Below are 21,997 nucleotides of genomic sequence, written 5' to 3'. Positions count from 1 at the left end.
TGTAATTAAGTCCAAAACCCACTCCTTTAACAAAATGGCCGGCCATAGGGTTTCATTGGGCTTTTAAGGCCTTTGTGAATTATTTGTCATTAAGTTGTCATACAACTTAAGTCAATGGGCTTGACGTTCGAAGCCCATTGGGCCTTGAGGCCCAAAACTAACCCGTGGTCTTTTAACGAACTTGATTCGTTTGATTAATTAACATATTAATTAATCCTTGCCATAAATAATTAAACCATTTAATTATTCTTACTCATCTCCATTGTTTCTTCAATCTATGCCTTACACGGTGTACGATCCATTAGGTTCCTTTTACCGAGGCAGTGGGCGATTAGAACCATTTCAAATCGATTGTGAATTGAAACTTACTTTCAATTCTCCCTTTAGTGATTATACACGTTTAGGGCTTCCACAAACCATGAGTGACACCTAGCAGCATATCATGGTTACCCAAGCTAATCAGAAGAGGTGGAGAACCTATTCAGTTTAGGATTACAAATGCAATACGGTGTTTCTCTAATACAATACTCTTGACCACATTGTTTGATTTGATAGTTTATTCATGTCTACTATCCAATGTGATTTGTGTGCTTATATGATTACCTTGAATGTGATTTGGAACGACTTCCTAAATCTCATTCATACTCTGGCCAGAGATTCTTAATCATATCATAGAGTATTCTCCCCCAAACGGTTTGAAGGTTAGAGATCCCTTGTTGCGCATTCACTTGCCTCTATGGCTAAGTGGCTTAACCCCGAAGATGCCGTGGACACCTGCGGATGGGGTGACTTTGACATAATCAAAGATTAAGTACCTAACCACAAGACAACTATGATGCCTCAGGTCAAATGACTATTTTGCATTATCCCAACCATGAGTTCTCATGTGACATGAATATGAGAACTCTTTGTTGATCGTGTTCAGTGAACTCATTCTCTATTGAGCACCTACGTACTTGTCTTGATGTCACACACACCAATGACTCGAGACTAGTCACTCTCCCTAAGAGAAGACACAACACGTACTGATCTTAACGGACTGTCAATGCCCAATTGGCAATCCTATGATCAGGAACGTTTAGGATGTGTCTACGAAAGAATGGTCTCATGAATCTAACTTCTTTAGATCGCATTCTCCCAATCACATATTCCTTGGACTTATCGTTTAAGCGTATAACATTTATATGAGACGGCTCAAACAATAATCTTTGCCCTTGATATTAAACTAGATTAGTTTAACATGTGATATGTTCGTAAAGTATCATCATATGATTGGTTTTAGGACACATTTCCAACAGTGGGAGCATACTGCTGCCTGGTGGACTCACCAGTGTCGCTTCCTTTGAAAATCCCACCAAATAAACCTCCCAACAAAGCCACTGCTTGCATTCTTCGTCTTCTTCGGATCACCGTTCTCGATGTTTGGGGCATTTGGAAAGTTCTTCCGCCGAAAAAGGAGGAACCTAGCTACCAGTTTTTTAGGATAAAGGTGTGGAAGACTTGGAGCATAGAGGTGACAGTTGATGATGTTTCACCAGAGGAAGAGGCACCATCACCATTATTCCTTGAGGTTGTGAATTCGGGGAGGGATTCAAATGGTTTCAGTCTTTTTAGGGGAGCAGTCAAATTTGGAGAGGATTTTAATAGATTTTAACTAAAAATTAGGCCTGCGAGTTGTCGTGGGAACCAGCTATTTCAAGCGTAATCGGATGAATAAAATACATTTAAGTTGAATAAATTCAACACAATTATGAACAAACAAAGGGATACATGAGTGAATGAGATCGATAAGATAAGCAGTTTTACTTTTATATACATTCAAGTGAGTTGGCATATAAATACATTGTACAATGAGTGGAAAGAAACTGAACGTCTTTGATTAGAAAGAGATGATTTCCAAAAAAGTTATGTTTCCTTAAGAAACAGAAGAAACATTTAGTTCACACATAATATGTGTCCTGCAGTGTAGGCAGCCATTTCAACAAGTAATTAAAAATAGAGAGTGTTGAGGACTTGTTCAAGTAGCTAATTTTGTAACCACAACGATTCAAAGGCAAAAATAAGTAGAAGGTTTGTTTCCATACGAAACTGAAGAAATAGAAGCAAGCTGCAGTTTACACATATTTTGCCCCTACAGTTAAGACAGCAAAATATATGCCCTGCAGCCTACATACCTCACTTGTGCAACATATGCCTTACACTAGAAAAACATCAAAAATCGAATACAAATTTGTAAATCATGGACGGATTTTGTTTTACATTTTTCAAATCAAGTGGCAGTGTAGCACGTAAAATTACAAACTTGAAGCAATCAAAAAGAGCAGAAATTAAGATGTAGAGATATCCTCAAACTTGCAACATACTGTATAGAAGCTAACCGTAGAGGTTTGTGAAGCAAACTGCGGCATGAGTTGCAGTCAATTGAACAAAAACATAGTAGTTTAACTAAAAAATGCATGATGAAATAGATTCATAGTTTTCATGCATGACACAGCTCTATATTATTCCATAAGTCAACTTAATATCATTCCACAAAGTAAAATTAGAATGCTTACTTGTCCTAGAGAGGGCAATGCCACAATGAAGGCATATGGCGAAACTTAGTAACTTGTAGCATTCATTGCACCTTGTAACCGATATGATTTTGCCTATCTGATGACATCTGCCAACACAAAAAAGGACACAAAAGGGATGCCAAGTTTACTTTGATTCTTATGGCATGCGATAAATAGAACAGATAGATGATGTTTTCCATATCAATAGCATAAAGAAATGTAAAGGACACAACACATTAGCTTACTAATTCAAAATATTAAATGAACTATAAATGGACTAGTGGTTAATCGAACAAATTCAATACAACTTAATCACATTCTAATTTTAAGCAAAGCATTATATTGCCAAGAAAAGTGCCCATATTGTTGTGAATGTAAGAAAAACGAGTTAGCACTATCCATTGCTCATTTTGCTAAATGAAATGTCTAGAATCTATTAATTTCAAGTAAGTAAAAATCTTGAACAGGGAGATGGAGATATCGGACGTTGAAAAGTGATTAAATTGTCATCTTAACAATCGATTTAACCTATATAAACCTACAGGTATCAAATTCGATCTTAGATAAAAATAAAGTTGCTGATGAGATAACTGATTCCTAGTGTGAGTCATCACTTCTACTTTTTATGGCAATGATTACTTCAAGTTCCCATGCATACTCAATTGATCAATAATATCAACAATATATCCATCATTTCAGAAGGGTCATTACTAAACATCTACTAATCTGTAGTTACCTGTAGTTTGATAACTGGAAGCCTAAGGCTTAACAAACTTGTAGATGTTTGGTAATGACCCTCCTGAAGCTCTTTTATCAATATCTAAGCATGTGAAGTTAAGAAAGGCATGAAGAAACTGGAGAAAGGCATGAAGAAACTGGAGTCAAGACAAAATTAATTTTAATTTAAGAATTTGAACAATGAACCTTGAATTAGTACACTTGGTGATATGGATTCCATGTTCCATCAGGACCACTCTGAACAAATGCAAGATTTTGGCATGGATTCTTCGTTCCCATTCTCACTTTTGGCTTCACATCTATTGCTTTGTTTAACATGTAACATTATATGTATTAATATAACATGTACATAAACAGATAGGTAACATATTGCATTGTGTGTATATAATGTAATCTTTTTCTTATACCAAAAAATAGTTGGCAAAGGACAAATTCAACCTGCAGACATAAGTTCTATTCAAGTTTATACCAAATTTATATAACATTTCCAAGTAAATTCATACATAATTCGTTTAAAAATAAACAAAAATTTTAGCAAGTTGGGCTAAAATACTGCAATTGCTCAAAATCGAAAAAGCCGGGAAAAAAGGTAGTCAGCTTAGCACAATATACAAATTTTCAAGCTTTAAATTGCCTTGTTCTCAAATCAGTATTCTATTATATATACAACCATTGAACTTATTATTTGAATCCAAAGCGGAAAAGTCAGGAAGACATTCACAAAACCAAATCAAATGCACCAAATATCACATCAAAGAATAAATTAGATAAATTGACAGGTTGAAAGAAACTCAGTAGAGATAAGAAGAGAAAGAGAGACCGGAGGAAGTGGGAATGTGAAGTGAGACGTCGTTGTGGAGGTAAACGAAGGAAGCCATTGCCAAGAAATCAAGCTTGAATAATTAACATTTATTGTTACAGATGATTAACTCTAAGGTTTTTCAATATCTGTGATCAAATGCATGTAAATGGTTAAATGAGTAATTTAGCTTGTTGATTTTTCTTCGTCCACCAGTGCAAAATTCATACGAATTCTCTCATATGCTTTGTAAATCTACCAAGATTGGTAATAACATGCTACTCAGCAGAACATTCATTATTCACCCATTAGTATTTAGCATCTACACTGAGTCACTAACATATATTGCTCAGTTAGGACTCTGTTATACTCATCATCCATGATCAATGTAATCATATATTTCATAGCTACACTCCCCATTGACATACACTAACATAGCATCTACTTTTTTGTTGACTTTATTTGCTTAGTTAAGCAATAACCAACATACACAACTTGACAATCATAGTAGCTACAACAATCATCCATAAATGGGCAGAAATACAAATACTATTATATTGGGGTTTGGAACAAATAAACCAATCATCCAATTCGAATGTCGTTTGGAACAAATACACCAAACATTCAATTGGAATCGGGTTTGGTACGAATACATTTTTCCATTAATTGGATATTCAATTAACTGGGATTAAAAAAAGATTACCAAACAAAAGCCAATTTTCTAAAGAAAATTAGTGTTTTATACTTGCCAATTCCAAAGGCCTGTATGAGCCCAAAATTGAGGGACGGCGACATTTCCAATTTCGAGTTGGGGATCTGCATTTCCTGCAATTCCATAGTATACAACACCCTTCACCTTGAATAGGGTTTGTAGTAATTGAGTTGAGATGCCCGCATTGAGCTTTTCACAAGTTTCTACATCAATTTTTTTTCAGCAGGTTTCTACAGAAAATACTTCAATAATATTGAATGATATGGGAAATAAACGGTTCAGATTTACACTAAAAGATTTAATAATTGTGAAAGTCGAATCTAACGGATAATACACTTGTAGTATTGAAGCCGGACACTGTTTCTACATCATTTATTAAATACATTATCTATGATATGCACTGACCAAAGAAATTAATCAAAGTAAAACAGATGGTCATCTGCATAATTAAACATACCATGCTCAATCCAGTCATAACAATTATAACCTTTTTGTCTTCCAATTGTTCGATTCAAAACCTTCTTCCTGTCAAATTGAGTATGAAGAATTCGGTCCAAAGTTATTTCTCTTTCAATTACAATATTCTATGTATTTATAAATTTCAGAACAGAACGTGCAAAGGCAAGAAAAGCAACAACAAAAAAACTCATATATACCATGAGCTATAAAGATAAACATTTTAGCAAATGATACTGATTTCCGCATACTCATTATTCTCCATATACACTCGTGTTTATTTTGGTCATTTGAATTGAATAAAAAAATTAAAGGACAAAAATTCAACAAAGGTGCAGAATAAGAAAATAGTGTGAGAAATTAGTTTCTTTTAGGAAATATATGTACATAGCACTCAAAGAACACCCATGTAATTATATAAACTTAATGAATATATATATATATATATATATCAATGTTTTAAAAGGCTCGCCTCAAAGTGCGCCTAGGAGCCCTATGAGGCTGGGCTTGAGGGTTGCCGCCTCTGTTTTGAGGGAGTGGGCGGAAGGCGGCGGAAGATGCCGCAGGAGCCTTCTAGGCGTGCCTCAAGGGATTTTTTTTTTTTTTATACTCCCAAACCCAAATTTAGGATTTTAACTGCCTCATACCTCTTCCTTGCACTATCATCTCTCTACATTTTTTTTCTAATTTTTATTTTTTTTATATAATGGATGTGTGTGCTTTCTGCGTACATTGTTATATATGTGCTCATTGTGCTTTTCATCCTCTATTTTATATATATAATATAATATATGTATATATATGTGTGTATATGTATTTATAATATATGTGTGCGCTCAGGGTGATTATTGATCACTCATATATTTCATGCATTTATACCATCCATTTCTAAAGTCTTTGTGATGTTTTTGTGTTAAAATTGTGGCATTTTACCTTACCTTGTGTTAATGTGCAGTTAATTTTGTTTTAGGATTAATTTCAAGCAAAAATGAAGAAAAGAAAAATAAATAAATAAATAAATAAATAGAGAGAGGGATAGCACGGCAGGGGGATATAGGTGGAGTGCGCAAGCAGCAGGAAAGGCAGAGGGAGTGGAGAGACAATGGGTGAGCACTGAGTGAAAAACAAAAGAAAAAAAAATAGAAGTGGAATGCTCATGGGACTGATGGAGGAATAAAGAAAGGAAGTGGAGGAATAAAGAAACGGACTGAGAGAGAAAGAAAAGAAAATAAACTGCAAAGAAATAAAGAGGAGAGAGTGGACTAACAGACTGGCAGACAAAGAAGACAGAAGGAATAAAGAAAATAAAAAATAAAAAAATAAAAAAATAACAAAGAAGAAGCAGAGAGCAATACAAAAAGAGGTGCAGGGAGTGAAAAAGAAAAGCGAACGCAGAGGGAAGACACGCAGCAGACGCAGAGAAGAGAGGACAACAGGCGCAGGGTGCGCAAGGAGAGACTGACGGAAGCAGCAGAGAGCGACAGAAGAAAAGGGTTTTATCTTCTCAAACCCATGTTTTACTTTTGGTTTAATTTGAGAATAATGTGTAACTAATTTTTAGTAGTTAGGGGTTGTTTTGAAGCCCCGAATATGATTGTAAGTTTGTTGTGGTATTTTGTTTAAATGACTTTTATAAAAGGATGAAAATTGTTTCACTACTTATGTCATTGATAAATTCTTTATGTGTTTCTATGGATGCATACATAGTGAGCATATCTAGGATTTTAATGCTATGAATATATGTTTACCTGCCCTTGTTGAATGAGGACCTACATATGTTCTAGAGTAGCACTTGTTAATTGTGGTTAACATGTGAACCGATTTCTAGGATAAGTAAGACAACGCCAGTACTTACGATGCCTTGTGATGACTCAAACTCTTTTTATTCTTAATGATTTCTACTTGTTAAATCTATGAACACGCCATTCTAGATTGCATGCTAGGGACTAAGTTAAGTAGAAAACGCCATTCTCTTAACATACTACGTAAGAAAGAGTAATAGGTTGTGTTCTAACATTGAGCCAACTTGAGCATCTTCATCCGGAAATAAAAGGAATTTGAATGAAACATAACATATTTGCATGATTATTTGGTGGTGGATAGCATTTCCCCTAACTCGTTTTCTTAACTTGTGAATTAAAATCTATTGGTATTATTTAAAACTTGTTGAGGTCCTGTTTTGTCCGATTTAATTTAAATAGCTAATCAACTCCAAAAATCCTAAACATTTGTGTGAGCATAGCTTGGTGTGTCTAGTTTATGTGTATAAAATTTCGTTGCATTTGGATAAGTGTAAGTTAGTCTAATAATTATTGTTCGGTGGCTGGTCAGTGGAGACAGCCACCCTATTTTTGGGACATTTTAAGTATTTGGATAAAACAATCTTCTACGAGAAAGACCCTTATTTTCATATGCTACAATCGACAAATTTTAGTGTTAATAAGGAAAATTAATAGGATATTTATGGGCTACTTTGTGGTGTGCTTTTATCCCTACCAATTTTTGGCGCCGTGTCGCCGGGGATTGTTATTTCTAAATTATTTATTTTTCTATTGTTTTCTTTTCTTGTCCAATTAGTGTTTTTGTTTTTATTTCAGGTACTTTTTGTAGTACATGCATACTCGAAAGTCTAAGAGCATTGATCTAGCTTCCTACGATCCAGAGATTGAACGAACACTTCGAAAGCTTCAGAGAAAAATCAAGCAAAAGTGTGCATCGGTGTCTTTACCACCATCTTCTCCACCACATTTAAGTTCGGAAGAGGAGGAGGAACCACAAGAAGGCATGGCTGATAACCGTACATTGAGGGAGTTGGCAATGCCAAATACGGATCAACAACCATTGTGCATCACATATCCAAATGCAGAAGGAGGATTTGAGCTTAAGTCCGGCATGATTCACTACTTGCCTAAGTTCCATGGCTTCTCAACAGAGGATGCCAACAAGCATCTCATGGAGTTTCACGTGGTATGCTCAGGAATGAGACCAGCAAATGTGGATGAGGAGCAAGTCAAGTTGAAGGCATTCCCATTTACATTAGAAGCTAAGGCAAATGAATGGCTTTACAATTTACCTTCGGGATCAATGAACACATGGCATCAGGTGAAGCAAGCATTCTTGGAGCAATATTTTCCGGCCACAAAAGCTGCAAGCATAAGGAAAGACATATGTGCAATCCGACAATAACATGGAGAGCCATTTGGAGATTACTATGAGCGGTTCACACATTTGGTTGCATCTTGTCCTAACCATCAGATTTCAGAGCATTTACTAATACAATACTTTTATGAGGGATTGTATGGTACTGATCGTGTAATGCTTGATGCAGCAAGTGGCGGAGCATTCATGGACAAGACGCCTACTAATGCTAAGGCATTGCTAAAGAACATTGTTGGCAATACACGACAATTTGGAGGGAGAGATGAGCTACCTTTTAAGAAAGTTAACGAGGTAAGTGCTAATTCTAGTATTGAATTACAATTAGCTAACTTGACTAATCTTGTGCAACAGGTTATTGTGGCTCCAAAACAGGTGTGTGGTGTATGTTCAATGATGGGACATGCCACGGACATATGCCCTTCGTCGATGGATCAAGGTGGTCTTGAGCAAGCTAATGCATTAGGAGGATTTCAAGGGCAACAAAGGCAAAAGTATGATCCATATTCCAACAACTATAATGCAGGATGGCGCGATCATCCACACTTAAAGTGGAACAATCAAGACAACGGACAACAATTTGTTCCCAACAACTATAACCATCCGCCTGGCTTCTTTCAAGCAAGACCGCAGGCACCATTTCAGCCTCAACAACAACAAGCTCCAAGTAAGTCTCTTGAGGATTTAATTGCTTCTTTAGCTAACTCTACTCAATCTCATCAACAGAAAATAGACAAAGCAATTGAAAACCTTGAGCGCCAAATGAGTCAGTTAGCAAGTTTAATGGGGCAACAACACCAACCAGGAAGGTTGCCTAGCCAAACCGTGGTGAATCCAAATGCGGAGCAGATGAATGTTGTGACTTTAAGGAGTGGAAAAGAAGTTTTTAAGCAAGATGAGGCTTCAACAGAAACTGAAAAGTCTCCTAAAGATACAGAATTGAACAAAAAAGATTCTGATAAGGTAAGTAAAGAAGTTCAAAATTCATTTAACTCATGTGTCCCTATTCCTTTTCCTCGTAGGTTTATGAAGTCTAAGAAAGAGCAAACTGATAAGGAAATCTTGGATACTTTCCGGAAAGTCCAAGTGAACTTACCTCTTTTAGATGCCATAAAACAAGTGCCCAAGTATGCAAAGTTCCTTAAAGAGCTTTGTACGAACAAGAGGAGATTCAATGATCAAGAAACTGTGGCATTAAGCGAGGAAGTATCAGCTGTTTTGCAGAGAAAGCTGCCACCGAAGTTGAAAGATACCGGTAGCTTTACCATTCCATGTGTAATTGGAGGCAAAGAGTTTGGGAGAACATTGTGTGATTTGGGGGCATCCATCAATCTGATGCCATATTCAGTGTATGAGTCATTGAACCTTGGAGACTTGAAGGAAACAAAGGTAGTAATCCAGTTGGCAGATCGTTCAAATAGATATCCCAAAGGCCTTTTGGAGGATGTACTTGTGCAAGTGAATGAGCTCATTTTTCCCGCTGACTTTTTTGTTCTTGAGATGGAACATGATCCTATGCCTATTGCACTTCCTCTTATATTGGGAAGACCATTCCTTAGAACAGCACGGACGAAGATTGATGTCTACGATGGTACCTTAACCATGGAAATTGAGGGGGAAAACGTCAAGTTCAGAATCTTCAATGCTATGAGGTATCCTAGTGAATTAGAATCTTGTTTGTCTATTGATGTGTTTGACTATTTTGTGCAGGATTGTTTTAATGAAGGTGTGGGACAAGATAATTTAGAGAAGGCATTAGTGCATAGCATTACACATGGAAATTTTAATTATTCAGAGCACATTGAAGAAGAATTAATCCAAACAGTGGCCTCTCTTGAGTCTCTTTCACCAATTCGTGGTAAGTGTTCTTCCTATTTTATTTCTCTTCCTACTTCTAACGAAAAAACTCTTCCTTCTGTGATTCAGGCACCCAAATTGGAGCTTAAACCAATTCCTGAACATTTGAAGTATGCATTTTTGGGAGAGGATGAAACATTACCAGTCATCATATCGTCACAACTGACAGCAGAAAAGGGGGAGAAACTGATCCGGGTACTGAAGGATCACAAAACTGCCATAGCTTGGAGCATTGCAGATATCAAAGGTATAAATCCAGCTACATGCATGCATAGGATTCTGTTGGAGGAAGGTGCAAAACCAACAAGGGAAGCTCAACGCCGTTTAAACCCACTCATGATGGAAGTCGTAAAAAAAGAGGTTATCAAACTTCTTGATGTTGGCATCATATATCCTATTTCGGATAGCAAGTGGGTAAGCCCTATTCAAGTAGTCCCTAAACGATCTGGAGTCACAGTTGTTAAGAATGAAGCTAATGAGCTAATGCCTACACGTGTGCAAAATAGTTGGAGAGTCTGTACAGACTATCGAAAGATAAATAACACCACACGCAAGGATCACTTTCCATTCTCATTCATTGATCAAATGTTAGAAAGGCTAACTGATCATTCTCATTATTGTTTTCTTGATGGCTATTCTGGGTATAATCAAATTGCAGTTGCTCCGGATGATCAAGAAAAGACGACTTTCACATGTCCATTTGGCACATTTGCATACCGGAGGATGCCGTTTGGACTGTGCAACGCCCCTGCCACATTTCAGAGGTGTATGGTAAGTATCTTTTCTGATATGATTGAGAAAATAATTGAAGTGTTCATGGATGATTTTTCAGTTTATGGTGATTCTTTTGATACATGTCTACATAATCTGTCCCTAGTTTTAAAACGTTGTCAAGAAACTAATCTAGTGTTAAATTGGGAAAAATGCCATTTCATGGTTTCGCATGGATTAGTTATAGGGCATATCATATCTAAAAAGGGAATTGAAGTTGATAAATCTAAAGTAGAACTTGTTAGTTCTTTACCCATCCCTACTACTGTCAGGGAGATTCGTTCTTTTCTTGGACATGCAGGTTTCTACCGTAGGTTTATGAAGGACTTCTCAATGATTTCTAGACCCTTGTGTCGTTTACTTCAAAAGGATGTAACATTTGATATGAATGAAGAGTGTGTGGTAGCATTCAATAAGCTTAAGGAGTTGTTATCCACGGCTCCTGTAATCATGCCACCCGATTGGAGTTTACCTTTTGAGTTAATGTGCGATGCTTCAGACTATGTTGTTGGTGCAGTTCTAGGACAACGTGTCAACAAATTGCCACATGTCATCTATTATGCATCTCGAACACTCAATGATGCACAGTTGAATTATTCAACAACAGAGAATGAGCTTCTCGCTGTTGCCACGACTCATTCGATGGATACTTCTGCTTCAAGAGTTTGACTTGGATATCAAGGATAAGAAAGGGAGTGAGAATGTTGTAGCAGATCATCTTAGCTGACTTGTGCATTCAAACACAGAGGAAGATCTCATCCCTTTACGTGAAAGTTTTCTAGATGAGCAACTGTTTTCATTAAAGATTACTAACCCTTGGTATGCAGATATTATCAATTATAAGGTCATCAAAAAGATTCCGGATGATTTTACACGTGCTCAAAAAGATAAGCTTGTTAAAACCGCCAAATACTACGAGTGGGATGATCCTTATTTGTGGAAATATTGCACTGATCAATTGATTAGAAGGTGTGTCCCTGAATCTGAGTTTAAATTTATTCTAACTTTTTGTCATTCTTATGCATGTGGTGGCCATTTTGGAGCAAAGAGGACAGCCCTGAAGGTGTTAGAGGGTGGTTTTTATTGGCCTAGTTTGTTTAAGGATGCGTATGAGTTTTGTGCAACATGTCATCGTTGTCAACGAACAGGTAACTTGGGCCCAAGAAATCAAATGCCACAAACCCCTATTTTGGTTGTTGAGATCTTTGATGTGTGGAGCATTGATTTCATGGGACATTTTCCATCTTCAAATGGTTTTCTTTACATTTTATTGGCTGTGGATTATGTTTCTAAATGGGTAGAAGCAAAAGCCACCAAAACTAATGATTCAAAAATTGTTTCAGATTTTATTAAGAGTAACATCTTTGCAAGATTTGGGATACCTAGAGCAATCATTAGTGATGGAGGGAGTCATTTTTGCAATCGAACATTTGAAGCGTTACTTAGGAAGTACAATGTCACACATAAGGTGTCTACACCTTATCATCAGCAAACTAGCGGTCAAGCAGAAGTATCAAATCATGAGGTGAAGCAAATTTTGGAGAAAACTGTGAGTCCTAGTAGGAAGGATTGGAGCATGCGCTTGAATGATGCATTGTGGGCTTATAGGACTGCCTATAAGACTCCTATTGGAATGTCCCCATTTCGGTTAATTTATGGGAAACCATGCTTTCTTCCAGTAGAGTTAGAGCACAAAGCTTATTGGGCGATCAAAGCCTACAACATGGACATGAGTGTTGCCGGAAAGCAAAGGAAGCTTCAATTAAATGAGTTAGACGAAATCTGGAATGATGCATACGAGTCTAGTCGAATATACAAGGAGAAATCAAAGGCATTTCATGACAAGATGATCTTAAGGAAGAGCTTTGTCATTGGACAGAAAGTTCTTCTATTTAATTCTCGCCTTCGGTTATTTCCAGGTAAGCTTCGTTCTCGATGGGTTGGTCCATTTGTTATAACAAATATTTTTCCTCATGGTGCAGTGGAAATCCAAAGTGCAAAGACCGGATACATGTTCAAAGTGAATGGGCATAGACTCAAGCCATATTACGAGTCTTTTGCGGAGCATGATGTGGAGGTTGTACCTCTCCAAGAACCAGTTCCCTTTGGATGATTACTCTTGGTACCGTCTGGCTGCGGACGTAAAAGCAAGCGCTTATTGGGAGGCAACCTAATATTTCTATTCATTGCCTTTTTCTGACATTTTCAATTTTCTTGCGTGCTAAACTGAATTATTTCTTTTCTTTGTATTTGGGTTATGTCCACCCTTGGAGTTGATTGCAGAATTATAGTTTGGGGGTCATCATTTGATTTCACTGCAAATTGGGGAAGTTTTTAGTCCAAATGCCGGATCACTTCAAGTATCACCTTCCATTCGAAGTTCACTTCCATGCCATGGAACCTAGGGGAGTGTGACTGGAGGCATCGTCCTGCTGCAAGACGTTAAAGAAAGCGTTTCTTGGGAGGCAACCCAAGCTTTCTATCTTTCATCTTTATTTTGAATAATTTTAAATGTTCTTGTTCTGTTTTTCTCTTGTTTTCTGGTTTTTGTGTTTAAGTCCTACTTTTGTTCCTTTATACAGGTAATGATTTTGCAATCTCTACTACAACTTCTTGCAAGGTAGTTTTACATTCATAAAAACGAAATGAACATTAAGCATATAAATACAAGAGGGAGCCTTCACAAAGGCTGCTTAGGAGAAGTTTCAGCAGTCGGCGGAGTCCCAGAAGGAGGAGGCATCAGGGGTTGATCATTTGGAGCTTCACTACGCGGTACAGCCCCAGAAGACGAAGGCAAATGATGTTGGAACAAACCCACAAACCGCTGATGATCAAGTAAAATCTGACCATCAGATTCCTGCATCTGGTCAATCTTCCTCTTCATGTTTGTAGCATAATTATGTGCGAGCCTGTGCAATTGTTTATTTTCATGCTTAAGCCCTCTAATCTCCTGCTTGAGACTCATCACTTCAGTCGCCAATGATTCAACTTGACAGGTTCGGGCAAATAGGCGTTGGGCCATATTGGACACGAAACCTGCACACTGCACACTGAGAGCCAGAGATTCCTTAACAGCCAACTCATCCGACCGTTTGGCAAGAAGTCTGTTATCTTTGGGAGTGACAAGGTTCCTGGCCACCACCGCAGCTGTCATATCATTCTTCATCACCGAATCCCCAACAGTAAGGGGACCAGTAGAGGATATGAAGGATGGGCGCCATATGTTGTCTGGAGAAGGCGGAGCTGCCTCTTCACCAAGGTTCAAGTCAAAACAACGATCAGAAGGGCCAGACATTTTTCAGAGGTGGTAAAGAAAGAAGAGGTCGAACAAGTCAAGATCGTAGAAATGCAAAGAGGGAGTTTTTACAGGCAGAAATTCAAGTGTGCTTTGAACGTCCTGCATACCTCTATAAAAAGCAGCACGCGATGGGATTTCAGAGATCGAAGAGGCAATTCCAGATATCGAAGAGGCCAACTAAAAAAATCAAAGAGGCGCTAGCTTTCTCAAAAGCTGAGCTTGCTCAAAAATCACGGGCCATCTTTTGTTCTCGATTTGTCCGCACTCGTCACATGCAACCTCTGCACTCGACGGAGCTCAGATTTCGAAGAGGCAATTCCAGATTTCGGAGAGGCATCTGCTTTTCCAGACGTGTCAACATCTGTCACATGCAGAGTCTGCTTTGCGGCAATTACGGGCAATTTGTCGAAGATCTCTGGTAAAGTAGAAAACATGTGAAGTTTACTGTTCCATCATCTAATGGTTGCCGACAAGAGTAAAAGAACAGTACCGGTTATTATTTCCTATAAATGTCAACCTTCACCCTCCATGGCAAGGAAGACATACATAACCTTCCATCATCTCCGAGAATGCTTTTCCAACAAACCCTCCCGAGTCACTCAGTGTTCCTTATTCCTTGGGGTACCTCTGCAAACAACCCATTCAAAGCAAAAGTATTACATATCATGAAGGTTGAAAGCAAGAGTATCTCATATCATGCTTTCTCCCTGTCATTCTCCTTGTCGTTGTTTTAGGACAAGGAGAAAGAGAGCAATCAGCCAGCACTTGGTATCAATCTTCCGATCTAGAACCGACTGCCTGGAACCCCTTCCTGATTGCTTACCTAGCCTTGCTCTCGAGTACTCATCTTCATCATCTTATGCTTTCGCTTCGTCTACCGCACCATAAGGGAAGTGAAAATGATATCTCGAAGCATGTGGAGACAATTTGCCAATTCATCCTCAGCTAGGGACAAGGAGAAAGAAAGCAAGAGGTGGGCACTTGGAAAGATTGAAGAAAGAAACAGACCAACACCTTTACCTCGTGCCTGCCTGCCGTGCAGAAGAAACAAGCAGAGAAGAATGCAGACTGCACAATTCAGAGTTCCTTGGTTTCAAATCAGACTCCGAGATTCGCCTACACAAATTGGTGTGTTCTTTCCTTTTCTTTATGTGTCTTTATTTCATTTTATATTTCTTTCCTTCCATTTTTATGTCTTATTGTTCAAAAATTCCTTTCATTATCATTGGGGACAATGCTATAATTAAGTTTGGGGGTGGAAATATATTTCGTTAGTTTATTTATTAAAAAAAAACTAAAAAAAAAAAAGTTTTTGCACTTTTATTGTTGTTTGTAGCTACTTCTCAATTCAATGATGAGATTTGATTTTAATTTCCTTCTTACTTTCAAGAAGTCTAAGTTCTTTTCGTTGTCTTTGTGTTAACGGTGATTTCCAGAAGTCAACTTGAAAAATAAATGTGCCTAGTCTTGTCAATGTGAAACTTGAGCATGATTTAGCGTTTCATATGTGAATCATGTGAGATTATGTAAACCTTGTGAGTTTTTGAGCCTATACATGATTGAACCATTATGCATCAATCTCATTCCTTCTTGTGCGTGTGATCTCACTGTAGATGTATCTCTAGAACTTGCTTTATACTACTCGATTCATTAATCAATTCATGTAATAACTTGGAAGTGATATAGGCCATCTTTGGATCGTTTGAGCCTTTCATACCTACCTTATATGCTATGTTTATCCGTAGTAGCTCATTGAGCTTTTAACTAAGCCATTTCTTTGTTAGCCACATCTCTTTACCTTGCTCCAATATTGGAGTTGAGCCCATACACAAAAATCGATTCCTTATTGTTTTGAGAAAGTACTACATGGGTTATGCTTTTGGGGGTTTCATTTATGTAGAAAGACGGATGGAGCATGTGTATTACAATGAAATGTGAATTTGATGGGTGATGTAGCTTTTGCAGATTTGTTTCTTTCATTTGAATTAAACTCAAAAAAAAAAAAATGTAAATGAAAAAAAAAAAAAAAAAGAGAAATATATGAAAAGTGGAGAGTGTTGATTTGTTGAAAATATGTCTGCAAAGTATAAATTTCCTTTTGAAGTTAAATTTGGGGAGTAACAGGTGCTCGAAGTTTATTATTTTGCTTTCAATTTGAGGTGGTGTGATATTGAGGTGTTGGAAAACTACTAAAGTGTACTTTCTCAAAATTTTTGATTTTCATATCCTTTCTTTCATTAGCCTACCACCTTTAGCCCTATTACAACCGTAATAAAGTCCTATTGATCCAAGGTATTACTTAAATATTGATAGCGAGTTAGGTGGACAAGCAAGCATATGGCGGCATGTACAATAAGATCACTTGAGTGAAACAGATTAACCAAAACTTATGAGTGAATGAGTGTATGTCTTGTGAGAAGCTCACATGTTTGCATATGATGATTTAAAGGAGTTTGGAATTGCATTGACATGGCTAGCTCACACATGGCTTTTCAACGTTTTGTTTGAAGGAAATTTGGTTAACTATTGGATGATGTTTTGAGCTCTTGTTACTTACTTCTTGGTTGTTTGTTTCATGATTAGCACTTATCTTGAAATCGAGTTTGAGAAGTTGGCTACTAAGTTATTGAATCTAGTCTTAGTTGAGTGGTGTTGTTTTGTGTTTTGTTTTGCTAGAAGACTAGCAAAAATGTAAGTTTGGGGGTATTTGATCACTCATATATTTCATGCATTTATAACATCAATTTCTAAAGTCTTTGTGATGTTTTTGTGTTAAAATTGTGGCATTTTACTTTACCTTGTGTTAATGTGCAGTTAATTTTGTTTTAGGATTAATTTCAAGCAAAAATGGAGAAAAGAAAAAAAAAAAAAATAGAGAGAGGGATAGCACGGCAGGGGGATATAGGAGGAGTGCACAAGCAGTAGGAAAGGCAGAGGGAGTGGAGAGACAATGGGTGAGCACTGAGTGAAAAACAAAAGAAAAAAAAATAGAAGTGGAATGCTCATGGGACTGATGGAGGAATAAAGAAAGGAAGTGGAGGAATAAAGAAACGGACTGAGAGAGAAAGAAAAGAAAATAAACTGCAAAGAAATAAAGAGGAGAGAGTGGACTAACAGACTGGCAGACAAAGAAGACAGAAGGAATAAAGAAAAGAAAAAATAAAAAAATAAAAAAATAACAAAGAAGAAGCAGAGAGCAATACAAAAAGAGGTGCAGGGAGTGAAAAAGAAAAGCGAACGCAGAGGGAAGACACGCAGCAGACGCAGAGAAGAGAGGACAGCAGGCGCAGGGTGCGCAAGGAGAGACTGACGAAAGCAGCAGAATGCGACAGAAGAAAAGGGTTTTATCTTCTCAAACCCATGTTTTACTTTTGGTTTAATTTGAGAATAATGTGTAACTAATTTTTAGTAGTTAGGGGCTGTTTTGAAGCCCCGAATATGATTGTAAGTTTGTTGTGATATTTTGTTTAAATGACTTTTATGAAAGGATGAAAATTGTTTCACTACTTATGTCATTGATAAATTCTTTATATGTTTCTATGGATGCATACATAGTGAGCATATCTAGGATTTTAATGCTATGAATATATGTTTACCTACCCTTGTTGAATGAGGACCTACATATGTTCTAGAGTAGCACTTGTTAATTGTGGTTAACATGTGAACCGATTTCTAGGATAAGTAAGATAACGCCAGTACTTACGATGCCTTGTGATGACTCAAACTCTTTTTATTCTTAATGATTTCTACTTGTTAAATCTATGAACACGCCATTCTAGATTGCATGCTAGGGACTAAGTTAAGTAGAAAACACCATTCTCTTAACATACTACATAAGAAAGAGTAATAGGTTGAGTTCTAACATTGAGCCAACTTGAGCATCTTCATCCGGAAATAAAAGGAATTTGAATGAAACATAACATGTTTGCATGATTATTTGGTGGTGGATAGCATTTCCCCTAACTCGTTTTCTTAACTTGTGAATTAAAATCTATTGGTATTATTTAAAACTTGTTGAGGTCCTGTTTTGTCCGATTTAATTTAAATAGCTAATCAACTCCAAAAATCCCAAATATTTGTGTGAGCATAGCTTGGTGTGTCTAGTTTATGTGTATAAAATTTCGTTGCATTTGGATAAGTGTAAGTTAGTCTAATAATTATTGTTCGGTGGCTGGTCAGTGGAGACAGCCACCCTGTTTTTGTGACATTTTAAGTATTTGGATAAAACAATCTTCTGCGGGAAAGACCCTTATTTTCATATGCTACAATCGACAAATTTTAGTGTTAATAAGGAAAATTAATAGGATATTTTGTGGGCTACTTTGTGGTGTGCTTTTATCCCTACCAATTATTGACTAATAATCTTCTTCTTTTTAAAAAAAAAAATATGTGTATGTTTACTGTATATATTAAAAAATTTAGGTCCCATGAGGCTTCACCTCACGCCTAGGTGGGGCTATCCCTCAGATGCCTCGCCCACTCCTCACGCTTTTAATACATTGATATATATAATTTTATGCTTAACAACAAAATCCAAACACAAAGCTTGTAGACTGAAGTTCTAACGAGAGAAATCTTTGAAAAAGGCAGATCAGATTCATGAGGAAATAAAAAATTTATGTTCAAATGCAAAAAGCAAATCAAGAAACAAAAAAACTTAAGAACTAATCGAAACCCAATAGAGAAAAATGAAAATCCAGAGAAACCACTAACCTGTTGGTGGAGTGACAAGTTGCAAACCTTCCCCATTTTGACAGGAAGAATAGCAAAGTGTGACATAACCATTCTGAAAACTATAGTAGCAGGTTTCCAAATCATTGAAGATAATAAATGAATAGCTAGAGACAGTGAGAATAGTTTTCTTCATTACTTAAACAATACAATGTGTACAGGGCATAAGTGAGGTTTGCTAATATAAATATCCTCATTATAAATATCACTAAAGCATGCATTTACATTGTGAGGTTTGCCAGCTATTTCCAAGTGTGTGCTGGTGTGTTTTTTTCCTTTCAAATATAGATGTTAATATTTCTACGATTCAAGTGCCACTTTATTTCTTCACTTGGAAAAAGAACTAAGCCTTTTAAAGTGGCCGTGGTGGAAAGCAGTTGGACACCATTGTATAATTTCTTGACTCACTCCACATTTTGTACCTAAAATTTCCACTTGATTATGTTTTAGCCTCTACCTATTCTCTTCCTTAATTTGGCTTTGTCTAACCAAAGTCTTTTCCTGTTTAAGGACGCGCGCCCTATGTTATTTCCTTCTCCACTGCATTCTCATCTTGCTAAAATTTATAACATCAAACCATCAGAATCTCAACCCATAATCAGTTTTACCCGCCCACAATAAATCAGAATCCTCAAGCCAACAACTTACATTTGATTTGGGAAGTAAAGTGACTTGTGAAAATACTTCATTAGTGTCTGGTTCAGCCTATAATTCAGCAGAAAGAAACATATTATTTCCTCGCAAAGCCCAATAACTTGAGTACAAAAGAAGCAGCTAAACAATTAAATCCAGAATTCTTAGTTTTCTTTATAAGAGCAGCCACCACAATACCTTCAATGATACATTGATAACCCGACAAAGAATCTTCGATGCAAGATTATACACTGGCATCTGCTGATCAGCCAGCTGATTAGTCGATGCCTCCATCTATTTTTGAAACCAAAAAAATCCAATTGACAATTAGTGATAAAACCCAGAAACACAAAACATAATATGCATCAGCTACAAAAACCCAAATAAATAAATAAAACACTTAAATTTCTATGTAAAGGTGAACATATTTTGACCCCAAAACAAAGATGTCATAGATGGAGGAAGAGAGAAGCGACAGAAAGGGAGAGATACTAACTCAACCCCACCATCTCTCTACAGCCAACACACTCATTCCCTCAACCCTACCCTCAAATCTTGTACCTAATCAACTTTCTTTATGTCCCCTAATCGTGCACTCGCCGTCACCTTCTCTCTGCAACCAACCCCCTCTCCTATCTCCCCCAAATTACACCCCCACTCTCTGCAACCAACCCCCTCTCCTCCCTCCCCCCATATCACACCCCTATCCTGTGAAGGCACTGACACCAGACCACCTCCCTAGAAACCGGCCCTAAAAACCCATACCCATACCTCCCATACGCGTTCCCTTTCTCAAAGCAAAAAGAGTTTAAATTGACTTTATATATAAATTATACCTTTTTATATTTAAATAATAATGTACATTGTATAATTACAGTTATAGTCCATGAATACAATTAGAGGCCTTTGAATTTCTTTGCAAGAGAAGATTTATACGAAAAAGCGACTGCAAATATACAGACAGAGGAAATTTGAGGTTTGTAGTTCACCTACACAAATATAGATACAACTGAGTAGTGAGAGAGCTTTAGATAATATTATTCAAGTCCACAGGTAATTATAAACTATAATCATATAATATCTCACAATAAAAATCAATGTGACTAAAAACAAATGATATATATTAATTTTGATGATTTCTCTTATTTTCCCTCTCTTTCTCAGCAACCAAACAGCAATCGAAAATTACCAAAAACTGAAAAGATTGAAGTACCTGGGCAAGTTGGAATGCCTGGGTTGCCATCACCACTTGGTGTAAAAAAAATCAAGGTGGGCATCTTCAAGAGCACCTAAACCCTTCATCCACAACCATATGTATAAAAATCAACAAAATAATCCTGTGATTGCATTAATAAGTAGAAAAAAAAAAAAAAAGCTAAAATTCATAGTTGGGGTGCAAAGAACCTAATTTTCAGCAATCCAGAGTCACAGATCCAAGGCATTCAAGCACACAACAGAGAAGAGAGTATATTTTGAGGCAAAAACCGAGTCTCCACTCCTATTAATCAAACCCTCAACCTTACATGTTTTGAGGGGGAGGAGCACAACTTGATTACAGAAACCAATTTCTATCAATCTCTTTTAGTTATATAGAGATTTAATATTTCAAGCATCAATGCATTGAACATTTGGTACTTGATATGAAAATTTGATAATTGAGAAGCATAACTTTTTGTCTTGTCCAACATTTAAGCTGTAAATGTTTTGTTATATACAATTCTGGAAATACACAGATCGGTTTGTTGCTTTGATAATAATATTAAGTTTCAACATATCCAATTCAAATTAGCACATATCCAAATTCCAACTCAATAAACCACATTTCCAAATCCATTCAAACTAAATACCTAATATTCAATCACATATTCAATTCAAACTACATGGCTAATATTCAATAACATGTTCAATCTTTAAGCACATTTACCATAAAAAAGTTGCATCTTTTTCATAGTATTTTTCCAGACTTTAATCACATGAATTTAAGCAACAAAAGAAGGAACCAAAAGAACAAAAAAGTACCTGAAGACATTCAAGGGTCGGAAAACTGGTTGATTTGGATGGCCGGAATCTAAGGTGAGCTGAGCTGAAATGGAGGTGGGGTGGTGAGTTGTGGAGGTGTCTGGGTGTGTGTGTGTGTGCATGCGTGTACGTGTGTGTGTGTGTGTGTGTGTTGAGTAGAACTGGTTTTGTGCTTTATGGTACCTGCGAGCATCATCCCACAGCCAAAAATCAGACAGAACCAACAAAACAATAAACAATAATTTTCAAACAGTGCATAACCTATTGAATCA

At 36.9% G+C, this 21,997-nt stretch overlaps 1 protein-coding gene across 4 annotated transcripts; it reads right to left on the bottom strand.

The window, feature by feature from the left end:
* Positions 1–1,893: 1,893 nt before the first annotated feature.
* LOC114826025 (auxin response factor 13-like) lies at positions 1,894–20,330 on the bottom strand. Of its 4 annotated transcripts, XR_011584092.1 has the most exons (6): positions 20,203–20,330; positions 19,905–20,000; positions 19,722–19,778; positions 19,056–19,135; positions 3,480–5,329; positions 1,894–2,662 (listed from the first exon to the last, which is right to left on the bottom strand). XR_011584092.1 is itself a non-coding variant. In XM_070827415.1 (4 exons), the coding sequence occupies exons 1-4, from the start codon at positions 19,998–20,000 to the stop codon at positions 5,218–5,220; spliced, it is 345 nt and encodes a 114-aa protein (XP_070683516.1). In that variant the 5' UTR covers positions 20,001–20,320; the 3' UTR covers positions 3,432–5,217. The 4 variants fall into 4 exon arrangements, 1 of the variants encoding a protein (XP_070683516.1); XR_011584091.1 differs by having other exon boundaries at positions 19,905–20,320; XM_070827415.1 differs by lacking the exon at positions 1,894–2,662 and having other exon boundaries at positions 3,432–5,329; positions 19,905–20,320.
* Between the last annotated feature and the right edge of the window lie 1,667 nt (positions 20,331–21,997).

Source organism: Malus domestica, chromosome 09 (assembly GCF_042453785.1).
Source record: "Malus domestica chromosome 09, GDT2T_hap1".
Classification (NCBI taxonomy): Eukaryota; Viridiplantae; Streptophyta; class Magnoliopsida; order Rosales; family Rosaceae; genus Malus; species Malus domestica.
The sequence above is the reverse complement of the archived record's forward strand: the minus strand, read 5'-3'. Positions and strand labels throughout refer to the sequence as shown.

Excerpts from the sequence above, each read along its gene's own strand:
- LOC114826025 (XM_070827415.1), bottom strand. The coding sequence starts at position 20,000 with ATGGAGGCATCGACTAATCAGCTGGCTGATCAGCAGATGCCAGTGTAT. Across the intron at positions 19,136-19,721 it reads CTTTACTTCCCAAATCAAAT|TTTTCAGAATGGTTATGTCA; the intron begins GTAAGTTGTTGG and ends CTGCTACTATAG. Across the intron at positions 5,330-19,055 it reads ACTTGTCACTCCACCAACAG|GAAGAAGGTTTTGAATCGAA; the intron begins GTTAGTGGTTTC and ends TCAATTTGACAG.